This window comes from Aptenodytes forsteri, unplaced genomic scaffold (genome assembly GCF_000699145.1).
Source record: "Aptenodytes forsteri isolate BGI_AS27 unplaced genomic scaffold, ASM69914v1 Scaffold61, whole genome shotgun sequence".
Taxonomy (NCBI): domain Eukaryota; kingdom Metazoa; phylum Chordata; class Aves; order Sphenisciformes; family Spheniscidae; genus Aptenodytes; species Aptenodytes forsteri.
In genome coordinates, this window is record NW_008794443.1 from 1267640 (window position 1) to 1280437 (window position 12798).

The 12798-nt window shown below is 43.5% G+C and overlaps 1 protein-coding gene across 1 annotated transcript in view; it reads right to left on the bottom strand.

The window, feature by feature from the left end:
- Window positions 1-91: 91 nt before the first annotated feature.
- Window positions 92-12798, bottom strand: part of CAPZB (capping actin protein of muscle Z-line beta subunit) — a 45617-nt gene continuing 32910 nt past the window's right edge. Inside the window, exons 6-9 of the mRNA XM_019474762.1 lie at window positions 5067-5132; window positions 3740-3816; window positions 2357-2469; window positions 92-341 (exon numbers count right to left, since the gene is read on the bottom strand). Coding sequence (XP_019330307.1) covers window positions 2367-2469; window positions 3740-3816; window positions 5067-5132 — 246 coding nt within the window. The 3' untranslated portion in view covers window positions 92-341; window positions 2357-2366. The remainder of the gene's footprint in view (window positions 342-2356; window positions 2470-3739; window positions 3817-5066; window positions 5133-12798) is intronic.

Sequence of the window (12798 nt, forward strand, 5' to 3'; positions counted from 1 at the left end):
AAGGGGGGGGGGGAATACATGGACTTCTACAGAAACATAGCCTAAGGTCTCAATAGTAAAATGTGGTGCAAAGTAGGCCTCAGAGACTGAAAAAGTTTGTACAGCTTTATTCATGGGGAGAAGATGGCGTTGCATGGGTAATAATGAATGCAAATTGTGACGTGACGTAACTGAAAAGGGCAAGGGGGGGATGAGTTTTCTAAGAAAGGGGTCTAAAGAGTGCATGGTATGTCTTGTTAGCATGAAGAGTATTTTAACTTTGCTGCTTTCTCTTCAAAGCCTCCACCAGGTCGTTTTTAAGAGCTTCTTGTTTTGATTTGTCTGCAAAAGTCTGCACAGACCTGCGGGGAAGAAGGAAAGGCAAGTCAGAGGCGACGCATTTGGGAGAAGGCGTTTTTAACAGTTCTTCTGGCACGGGAGTCAATAGGAAGGAGAAGCACCTCAACCCAGGCTCAGGCAAAACAAAACTCAGCTTGCCTGTTTTAATACGGAAAGCAGAAGGCAAAGTGAACACTTCAGTGAGTAAAATCAAAGCAAAACTCACTCTAGCAAGGCTGGCACCAAAAGACACGCTTCCCCAGAAGTTCCACTCAGCCTCCAGTCGCTGGAGGGGAGATGCCCAATTTTTTTACGTTACAGATCGGAAAACCCCCCCGTGTACCACCAGCGAAGGGTGTTAGCGCTCTCGCTCTCCAAATGACCGTGACGGGAAGGCAGAGAAAATCCAGCCTCCACCCACGAACGTGAGAAGGGCCGGGCTGGGGGTAGCTCCTGAACCTGTTCGCAGACTGTTCACCCAGGGTCGAGCAGCCACGTCAAAACTTCCCTCCAGCATATTCAGCAGTGGGAAAAGCGGCCAGAGTTTCTGTTCTCAAATTTGCTTTTCCAGTTTGTACCTTACCTAGAGTAATTCGCGAAATCAAAGCAGCCAAAGAAGAACAGAGATACTGTCAGCGAGATTATTGCAGGGGTTCCCTTTTGCTAAAAGTCTGGTTATAGGAAAAAAAAAAAGCTTCATCTTTTCTCTAGCTCTAAGAGAGCTGCGGAGGATCCTCCATTTTCAATGGGACAATAAGAGATAACCAATTTTTTAAAAAGTCCTCTTAAATACGATCACTGATAGAATACTACTACTAGACTTTTCAGGAGCTGCTAACACAGAGAAGTGGTTAGGATCCAGTTTGGTAGGATTTCTCCCCACATAAACCATATTTCACACCCTTTTCAGTACTCAAAGCTACCTTATTTTGCCTGGATGCTGTCTCCCGTAAACAAGACCGCTCTTTGTGTCAGTTATTTTCCTAACATTTTTCTAACAGTATTTCCATTCTCTTGTCTCTGGAGACTTCCGCTGCCTTAATAAAAACATATACATTTTACATTTGCATTTGTCACAGGCTAAAGAAGTGGTTCTCAGCCATTATCAACAAACAGTGCATTTTCCCCTTCGTCAGCTTAACATGTTTAAGACAACATCTGTAACTCATTATGAATTGGAGTGGAAGGTTAAACTGGCTCAGGGTTAGTCACTGCCGTGCGTCCTAGACATTCAAAGCTCCAGAGCAAATGAGAGCATATGAACAAACCCCTTCAGAGGCTGTGCAGAGCACAAGCAAGTGGAGGCTAGAAATGTTTCAGTAGAGCTTGAGCAGGACTGGATTTCAAGCTCCAAGGAAATTCAAGATACACCAGGCAAGCAGGGGATGTGCACGTGGGGTGAGCTCACATTTACTCAGAAGTCACGGGAAGCACCAGTCTTTTTTTTTTTTTTTGTCCCAAAACTGCGAGACTTCCAAGATTTCATTCCTTTCTGCAGGGAGAGCGCTAAGATTCCAGGGAGTTTCTTGACTGAAGTGGTGTACCACAGCTGTAAAAAACTGATGGTGCACGAGACTGCGAGACTCCAAGATTTCATTCCTTTCTGCAGGGAGGACGCTAAGATTCCAGGGAGTTTCTTGACTGAAGTGGTGTACCACAGCTGTAAAAAACTGATGGTGCACGAGGGACAGAGTCCCGGGGCTTCTGGATGGAATCAGTCCAAGCTGACACCACTTTGGGTACGTGACCACGTGCTCCTTGCTCGCTCCCAAGCTGGAGTGCAAAGTGGTTAAGTCCTGCCACATTTCAGAGCGTGGTATTTCAAATGGGGGGACGGGGTGGAGTAACACTTAAAATAAAAATCACAGCTTTTAGTTGGCCGTATTAAGAAATAACCCTTGGGTGAAACACGGATCAAATGTCGTTTATCAGTCTGCGGGAGTTAGGGGTTAGTTCTGGTCTCGGTTATCATGCAGAGGTCTTGGCTGGGTGAGTCCTGGTTTAGTGCTGGTTGTCACACCTCACAGGCAGGGGGTACCTGGATTGGTTTAGTTATCAGGCTGGATGTAGATCTGGCGCTGGGTCAACACTTGAGAAAGCTCCCTCTGCAACTGCTTATACTTTTGGTTGTCGGGGATAGCATCAATAGATCTACAGAGAGCAGTTTAGAAACGAGGGAAGCAAACAGGGAAGAGAACAGTCAGAAGAACTCGGAGCTGGTATTCTGGAAACCACCAGGAGCACACTCGGGAAGAAGAAGCGTAAATACATAGGTTAGAAGAAACAGGGAAAAGGCCAGAGGAAAAGCCAAAGCCAGCTGCTCTGTGTGTTACCAGTTCTGAGCAGATCGTCTCACCGATGCACAAAGTACCATGACTCAAACTGAGCAATGGGGAGACATAGGAAACAGATTCAATTACAAAAGCTTAAGGCAACGTTCGCAAGGAAAAAGACTGTATTACATATTTCCTTTTAATGTTAATAAATGCTTCCTGGCTAAACCCCTGCACACCACAAATGAAAATAGAGGCCTGTTATGAAAGCTGGGGTTTGGAAAAAAAAACCCAGAACAGCTGCTTTCTCAGATACTGTCGACTCCCTCTGCCCATGCTGTTAAGAAGGCAGCACAAATATTTAATTAGCACCATTATTCTATCTTCTTTCACATTTCAGTATGCGAGAGAACAGCAGTCTACTTATTTGCGCCATTTGTTTATTCTACATTATCACACCGTGCTAGGAGGTCTGTCTGCAGTTTAAAATGAAATGATTTGGCATCACCGTTCTGTACTTTCCTCTACGAGCATGAGAACTACCAGCTAGGGATTTCTATGCAAAATTCCTGACCAGAAATGAGCAGGGGTTGAAAAGTACGGTACAGTTTCCCTACAGAAAGGCACAGGGGGTTTATTCACTTAATCTGTTCTAGTACACTGTATTTTGACCAGCGGTGTTGAGAGAAAGACAGAATTTAAAACAAACTCTGAATACCGCAAACCATTCATGTCATGACTTAGTTCTGGGATCAACTGACTGTTCTTAAGAATAGTAGAAAGAGAAGTCAGAATTTAAGTACAACTTTCAGGACTGTGAAGAATAAAACTCCTAATTAAAAATAATTCCGAAATACAAGTGTTGCTAATTGCTCTATTTTCTTCCTGGTGAGGGAAGAAGGGATTAAAACATTGCTTCAAATTTCTATAGTTACAAAGCAGAAGTGTTCCCTAAACTCCACACAACAAATAATGGTTCCAGAGCACAGTGAGGCGAACGATTAGGGACATGAAAAGACTTTGTGTAGGGAAGGGGAGTTCCAGCAAACAAAAGCAGATCAATGCTCGGCTGGGGACACCACCACGGGCACTGCAGGGGAATGCAGGGAAGCGAAGGGGGTGCAATAGTCGGCTGGAGAGCCCCTTACCTCAGCCCATTAACGATGTCCTTTGTTTTTCCAAAATAAATCTCATTCAGTGTACTTCTGATTTTGTTTTCCATGTCCTAGGAAAAAAGTAAGAAACCAGATCTTTAGTCACGTCGGCTGTTTTCAGGAAAGGTGCGCTTCCACTCTTCTGTGCCTCTTCGGTGTTCGTCTTGATGTACACCACTTGCCACAGTGTGGTTCAACCCAGTGTATTCCCACTATTTAAATTCTCACAGAAGACAGTATGACCCTATCTCTCTGCTCTTACCAAAGAAATAAAGGCTTAGCTCTATTTCTGTCCTCTCCTCCGAATTAATTACTCTTTCTGGACCACAAGAGGGCAGTTTCTGTCCAGCTATCAATTTTTCTGCATTCAGTGGCAGGAAAGGAAAATGCATTTCACCCCAACTTTACTCTGTAATTTCCTGGCACTGAATGGACTGTAAGCGGCAAGTCAGTCATTTAGCATAACCAACAGGTCAATAGTTTTGTGCTTATGGGTTACTTTGAATTTTGGAGCTGGCGACCCGTTCATTAAAACTGCATGGCAAACAGTTTTGAGAAAGATCTTGTAAATAAGCAGCATTTTTTCGTTAGGTCGCTTTCACTCAAGCCAAAAACTTAGAAAAGGGATCAAAAAAGAAGTACCTGCCTTCCTTTCATTTCCCGGTTCCTTTAAAAAACGCATTATAGTCTATTTTAGTTGAGAATTTCCTCCTCTCTTGCCAAAGTGGCTATGAAGATCAAGGAAATCAAGAACACCTTCATACAGGACAGTGCAGTGACACAGCAAACCGGTGTTGCACCAAAGCCCTTCTGCGCGGCTAACGCAATCACATCCTTCACTCATCATGCTGAGCACACATGACTGACAGCTGCCATAAAAATCAAACACTAAAACCAATTCCAGTGGATTTAATAAGCACTTGATACACGCCAAACTTTCAGTTAAAGGGACAGTTCTGTATAGCACAACCTGACTTTAAATAATTCTGCCCAAAAGTGACTGTAGTGGCATGGGGGTAGGAAATTGTTACCTAGTTCTGAGGAAAGGACCACTTATGTTACAGGAAGGTTATTGCTGTAATGAGCAGGAGACAAAGTGCAGAGTGGCGTTTTTGTATCTACAAACTGTTGGAAGACACAATAGGAGGAGAACGGAGCCATCAAACACTGAGCAACATTAGCAGAATTAGACTTGATACAGCACGAGTAACTTGTTTGCAAAGACAAAAGCAAGCGTACAACAAAATTCTTAGACGTGGGACCAAATACGTGCAAGAGAACCTGCAGCAGGCTCAAGCTGTGGCGGTTTCACAGCACTTACCTCTACCAAGCGTCCGATGTTGGCTATGTGTGGAGAGGAGTCGCTCACAGTCTCATCTTTCTCCATCTAGAAAGGACAGACAGAGGTCCATCGGTAACACGGAAATTTGATGGCGGACGCATGACAGCTTTCCTTATCAAGAGAAGGGATGGAAGAAGTGGGTCTCAAAAGCCTAGAGTAAACATTCTTTCGATGTGCAAACAGACGTAGTAACGTACTGAGAAATTCCCAGAACCAGACAAAGGCTCACGTACATGTTGATAACAAAACCGTAGCGTAATAAAAACCATGAATAAAATAAAACCTTGCTGTAGATCCCTGGTGTAGACAGGCACTACAAAATTGTCACTCCCTACCTGCTAAGGGGCTGCAGGAGATCTGCAGTAGTGAACGTGTAACACGACAAGAAGCACAGTGGCACAGCATGTGGATATGAAAACAAGGTTGTTGTCGATGAGATGCACACGAGGATGGTGCTGTCAGTTTAACAGCTGTGAACTACCCCTGCAAAAACTGCTGTTTCTTTTAATCTTCATCTCAAACGCTACTTCTGACCACACGTGGGGCACATTCTCCATTTTCAGGATCTCCTGGCAAAAGACACCTTTGGCATTATTTACCTTCCAGTAGAGAAGGAAGGTGCAGAGAATACAAAAACCACAACTACCTGCGAGACTGGTGATGATTTAAACTACTGCAATAATACGGAAAGAGAAATCTGACAGTTTGTAGTTCTTTTTTCTTTTTAGACCAAAAAGCTGAACCAACATTTACATAACTATTAGGAGGAAGGAAGTACAAAGCGGTAAGTATGGGGGGAAAGAAGGAGACTGCCTTTTGCAGTAGAAATTCAGAGTTGGATCGACTTAAGTGTATAATGATACCACGTTCTCAGTGTGGTATCTGAACAGGAGACAGGTACCTGAACTAGGTGAGATTTTTCATCACTAAGATCAAAAACTGGGAGCTGGTACTGCAGAATGCAATACTTGCTTTATTTCATCTGACTTTGCCCCATATAACGTTCATCCAGAGGCCGTGGCTGACCATCCATGATCTGTGCTAGGGAAAAGACCATCTTCCCCAGTTCTTGAGATGAAAATTCTGGCTAGACGCAGACAAGCTGTTGAACAATGATCATCAGTCCCAGGAACCTCAACTGATACAAGATGTGCTGAGATGGCATGAAAACAAAACCGGGAGAAAAATGTAGTGGGAAGAACAGTCTTCAAAGGGTTTTACTAATCCCACTGAATTCTCTTATCCATCTGTTCATATCCCTCCCTCAGGGTAGAGTTTAAAAATCTGGGCCAGCTACAGGTTTCTTCTAATAAGCCAAGTCTCTAACAGGCTTGGGGAAGCATGTAATTTAGTTGGAACCCTGAAGGCAAAAGATAACCTAGGAGAGGGGGAGAAAAAGAACAAGGACGTTTAATTTTTCCTTTAGATTGCAGTCAGATTGTTTACATGTAATGGAGACACGCTGCCTGGAGAACAGATCCAGTTGCAGTAGAGGGAGAATATAAATCTGAACTACGCAAACACACATATACATGTTACGGTGAGTTTGGGAACTATCAGCAAATTGACCAAATGTGGGGCAGCTGGGGAGTTGGCAGTGGGTCATTTACTTCCACAGGCTCCCCACTGCATCTCCTCCACACCTGGACAGGCCGAGCTCATTGGTAAGAAGCAGAATCTGAAAACAGAATTATTTTTTTGCAAAACGTATATTATTACGTCTCCATAAAAACTGCTGCCAGAAGGAAAACATTTTTATATGCTATAGAAGCCCAGATGTTACGAGAGGCTGTTTTAATGGAGTTCAGAGTCAGTAAGCAGCCATGTTATACAAACAGCAGAGCTGCTGGGATTTTTAAAGGTTCCTTCTGGTGGCTGTTACTGCACGGACCTAAGCAGAAAGCCTATAGCTGCTTAAATAAAGGGGTTAATTTGCTTTGAGGGGAAATTCCATTCTGTAAGCTGATGTTAACAAGCAGCTCATCTTCCCACTGTCACTCCCCATCTGCTGTTGAGCTCAGCCAAAAACCTAACGCTCCAGAATGAGCCAAGTCCAATCTACATGGCTCAGTCGCTCCTCTCCTGTCCGAGAGATACGCTGCTTGGCTTCCTTGCCTCATTTCCCCAGCCATCTGCTGCAAGTCTGACTCAGAGGGAAACTCACTCTTCTGGGTATATTAAGCTCTCGATGGCTGGCTGGTCACTTCGGATGTTTCCTGCATGGAATATAGCAGCTGTTTGGGCTTTCTGTAAACGTTATTTGGAGGAAGAGTTAATACGAAGAGAGAAATTTAAGTTGGATAAACACTTCAGTTCATCATGAAAGCGTCTAAAAATACTAGAAGGATAAGGAGGAAACTCATCCACCATTTTGCTCTGAAGAACTGACAACAACATCCACAGCTGCTCTGGCCACAGACCGACGTGAAAATCTCTTTAATGAAACACAAACAGACCAATGCGAGCCAAAGGCTCCCAAGCCACAGGCAGTGGGCATACTGCAGTCTCCAGGTGGAAAATATGTGGAATTATTTGGATATCAGTGAGGCAAAATTTGGCCTTTCTCCAACGCTTATTTCAAACTGTAACTAGATAAATGAAGGTTGTGAGCTCTACGGAGCTTGCAGCTTTGCGGAAATCAGCTGAGAACTTACCTCATCCTTTCATGGCCTTCATATATATTTACTCTAACCAGTGTAACCAAAGATATCCCATATCCTTTACCAAATTGTACATTCAAAACCATGAGCAAATCTGGGGGTGCTACATCAGCTCTCTATGTCACTAGTCCATACGTGCTCGACTGTTCTACTCTCTCCTTTCCTAAACCAGCTATTATATAACTGAACCACTGTAAAATCCGTATGTTTGTGTGAAGCAGAAATAACTGCCCGGACAATTACTGTTCAGTACATCTCCGCTATCCTCTGCACCCCAAAATACTACTCGGTTAGCAATTAAAGAGACAGTGCCTCCAGGAAACTGGACAACTGCTGAGGGGGAGCTTAAGGATCGTGACAGCTACAACTTGAAGATCCCTCTGGTGGAAAAACACTCCCCAACGCCCCGCTTAACGCTACAACATCTGGAAGTCGGTGGGATAGGCCTTTACATGAAAGCTCAACTTGATGAAAATATATGACTCTCCTAATTGCAGAGCACAAGCCTCGGAGGATTTACCTATTATGATAAATGGCAGAATGTCTCTGCTGGTGTTTTATTGAGCAGTAATATATCACAGGGCACATCTTCCTGAACGCAGGGAGAGCTCAGTTTGCAACAGATCAGCCTTCATCCAGCTCTGCAAAATGTTCCACCTTCGCTTAGAGAGTATTTCAAGTATGAAAATCAACGCACATCTGTGCTGCTTTAATCTGAAATCCCAGGCTTCACTTCCCCTACAACTTTATATCCTCCCCTTCCCACACCTCCCTATGTAAATAAACCATAGGGTTTGAGCCAACTACTTTCTCAGCAAACTTGCACTTCCTCACAATGTTCATCCTGGCTTAGGAAACACACACAGGTTCTTTGTGCACAACACTATCTCAGAAAGGCACCTGTTAGTCTTGCTTTTAAGGAGGGGGCTCCAGAAATCTGTCCAACAAAGTGCAGTTTTGACTATTGGCCAGAAAACGGGAAGGCTACGTCTACTTTGCATAAAATGAAAGAGGATCATACAGCTGCTCTTACCTTAAATAAAAGCGCAGCCTAGTGAAACCTCAAAATTCAGCCAAAGCAATACAGTGCCATGGCAAACGACACAAGTAATTCCAATGTACACAAAGAGGACGGGACCTTAACGTCTGTCAGAGAGAAAATCATCTGCCAAGCATCTGGCTTGAATCAGGAGGGGGGGTGGGAGTTACCTGCAGTCACTGGAGAACGTGCAAGGTAATTGAAAAGCTGCTGGCATTTTTCATTTCCCTGCAAGCATTGCTCCCTTTGTTGTAAATTGAAGGTAACATGTCCTGTCCTTTCCTCTCAGATGTACAGCACTTCAATCTGCAGCCCCTCGTCAAGGCGGACGGCACATAACACGCCAATCACTCCTTCCCTATCCAAATTCCAGCCTCAGTCCTCGTACTGACCGAAGCCTGCCAGTGTCGGACGTGAGCTGGGAGTTACTTCCTCCATCCTGGCCTGAGGTGCTTCAACTCCGAGCTCTCTTGAGTTGCATCCAGGCTCGTCTCCAGAACAGACTGTCTGGAAGAGCACCCTTGTTTAGGAAACTGTAAAAATAGAAGTTCTCTATCTGACATTGCATGCCTTTTGGGGGAAGACCACAGCAAGGGAAAAAAATGAAAAAAAAAAAAAAAATCAGCTTTCTCCTTCCAGTTCCACCAAAAAGTTCTTCTATAATGTCCTTTGGAGTCAAACCAGAGATGACTATGTACACGGTGTCATTATGTATGTATAACAACAACATATATTGCTAAAGATCTTCACTAGGCAAAAAGACAAGTGTTCTTCCATACAAAATGACTGCTTCAACAAGGATCTAACGAAGCGTCCAATGTGAAGATGTCACTTAAGTTTTAATTCTCCCTAAGTTTTTAGACCAAAATTATGATCTATGGATCCTACCTGCATAGAGCTGGCTAAGAATGTCTCTCACCCTCCCAAGATAAGAGTTTATACATGCTCATATATAAATCAAAATTATGTAAAGAGAGATATATCACTATACGTATGGTTTTGTGTTGTATACTCGTGTGTGTATATACACACATTTCTCTACTGGATCAGGACAGAATCTGAAAGCCTACATCTTAAACACCACCAAAACCCAAAACTCCATTCAGAACACATCACATGCCATTTTATTTGAATTAGTCTATACTCCAACTCTTAAAAAGAAACTTCCATAATTGAACTGATAAAGAAAAAGCCCAAAGTTCTCATTTTGAAAACCACCAGGTAAAGTAAATTAAAGCTACGCAAATGAGATTTTCAACTTCCCAAAACAGGCCGAGTCCTCCGTCTACCATGTCTCTCCCTCTCTTGCCTTGTTCTGTCCACTTACAAATGTAAAATGCTTGTACAGTTACTTTCCCCTTATAAACCAAGACAGAGACAACTCCTATTGTAGCACATGAAAAACTGCATTGGGAAAACCACTGAAAAGTAGCAGTTCAATGAATTGGAAGAGATACATCAATTCTCAGTGTATGAAATTAAAGTAGACATAGGATAGGGCCATGACCTCTAAGTAATATCCACCCAGAACGTAACATCACGTAGCCCCAAGCCAGGTGTAAGAATACTCAAACACACAGTGTCTTGGCGAGAGAGAGGGGAAAAAATTTCTTCTTACAAATTCAGTGCAACATTTAGGAACAGCCTAAGTGGGAGCCTTGTAGTAACAAGAGTCTGGGGATATTCAAGAAACACAAAGACAAGTTTTTCCAAATAGTCTTGACAAAGGCAACAAAACCCCCCATGTTTGTGTCTGACGCAGGGCAACAATACTTCACCAACAGGAAGTGACAGCAAAGAACAGCTATTTCTAGACTCTTACTTCAAGAACCACGTTCCGCTCTACCACGCTACCACGTTGTCCATTCACTGAAGAACAAATAGGATTGCTTGATTACTTGCACTGAGTGCAATCTGCAGACATTAGGAAGGGGAATTACTGAGCAAGTGTTTCCATATGAAGTTGCAAATGCTCCCCGTAGCATTTCAGTGCGAGACATGCCCAGCTCTTCATCGCTGCCAGAGGTGGTGAATTAGGAGGCATTACATTAGCTGTTCCTTTGCGCCTGCTCCTGGCCACCAAGTTAATCATTCCAGTCATCACTCGAAAAATACCCGATTTGCAGCTACGAGGCGAAACTGGTTTCAAAGTAATGGCTCTCAACAGACTTCCCTTTCAAAGCATTGAAAGGTTCTCCTCTGCCATCAGTTTATAAGCCAGGATATTACAAAGCTTGTGAACACTTCAAAAGCTTCCACTGAAACACAAGGACATCTGCTATTCACATTTTAGGATCAAAGGTGGTTCAGGTTCAAGCAGCTTAAATGCTGAGTTGACCAAAACCATGCTACAATTTACCATGGACAAAATTATTTCAAAATTATGGTTAGGACATCAGATTATTGATATTGTCAAGGTAAAACTGTAACATACCATTCGAGAGAGAACTAAAACCTACTTTTGGTGCCTAAGTTTGCTGCAGACTGTATAAAAAGCCTACCAAAAAGTAAAAATAAAACCTGCTGTCCTTAGGTGATGTGGCAAACTGGATTTACAGCAAAGTAAAAGCCTTGCACTCAGGAGTTTAGTCCAGCTACAGCTAAATAAATGGCTCAGGACAAACGGCTCCTCCTCTCACAGCATACCTCAAGGCAGCATGAAGATTTTCGTTTTCTGCCATGGATTCTGATGAAGCCCGTCCCATTAAGCCTACTATGGCATCTGCAAACAGAAAATCTCCGGCCCAAAGCTAAATTCTGAAACTCAAGTTTCCATTGTTTGTGCAGAAGCAGTGCATCATTACCCCAGTGGCTTTTTTATGGTTACTTACATTGGAAGCAGGCCCCTGCTTTAATGCATCTCATATGAATTAAATGATCGGCTGTTAAAATGATGACAGAAGCATGAATCTCCCCACTAAAGCTTAGAGAGTGAAAGTCAAACTAAACAAGGCCTAGCAGTTCAGGCCAAGGTGTACTGAGGACACCCATTCTCAACAGACTCTTGTTTTCCTTGGCACAGCTCTCGCACACCATAAGGCCACGGCCAGAGTCAAGCCCTTGGCCACCACTTCACAGCTATGATTTAAAGTATTGGGAAGGCCTGTGATTAAATACTTGTCCGGGTCACCATAACTCGGGTGTAATTACTGCAAACACTTTAAAAGAGTACGCAATGCTCAAAACTGTCTCCAGATGCCTTCCCCCCCCTGTTTTTCCATCAGCTTCTTCTGTAAATCAACAACGTGGAAAGAAAAATCACCTAGGTCTAGGGCAAGCTTCTGCGACTGCAATACTAACACAATTTCAGTTCCTCTCTGCAATCACAGAGCCTTCTTTCCTTCGCTTGGCTCAAACCTGTACAAAAACATGAACTGTTTAACAGAGTCTGCATTGTCCTTTGTATCGAAAGCAACAGTCTGCCCTGAGAAGTCTCATAAAGGAGTTTTAGCTACTGCCAATCTCTCTAGTCACTCATGACCATACAATACACCTCCTGTCCTCCAGAGTTTATTACTCTGCTCGAGTCACTGATTTCCACAGCCCAGATCTTAAGCAACCGCAATTCATCAGCAGCATGAAGCAGGGAGACGGCAACCTTTGGCAGGTGGCTGGGGCAGAAGCACCTTCACCCAGTGAAGTCAAGTCCAGCAGATTCTGCCTGTCAGAGACTAAGACAGCAGCACTGCCTGAACAGCCATCAGTCTGGCACCTTCCTTGCGAAAAACGGCTCTGTCAAGAGGAAGTCAGAGTAATTAACACAGGCACAAAAGCCCCAAACGTTTAGAAGAGCGTTTGGGTTTTTTGGTGTGGTTTTGTTTTTTGTCCTGGTACCGCAGGAGGAAAATACTAAAGAAGGATACTAAAAGGTAACTGACGTCTTTAAGAACAGAAGAATCCTATAGTCAATGCAAAATACAGGTTCGTTCATGGTGGCCTAGCTGGCTTTTAAAAGAGACACATAACAAAAGAGGTCATCTTGTATTTTTATAATCCTATTGGAACCTTCCAG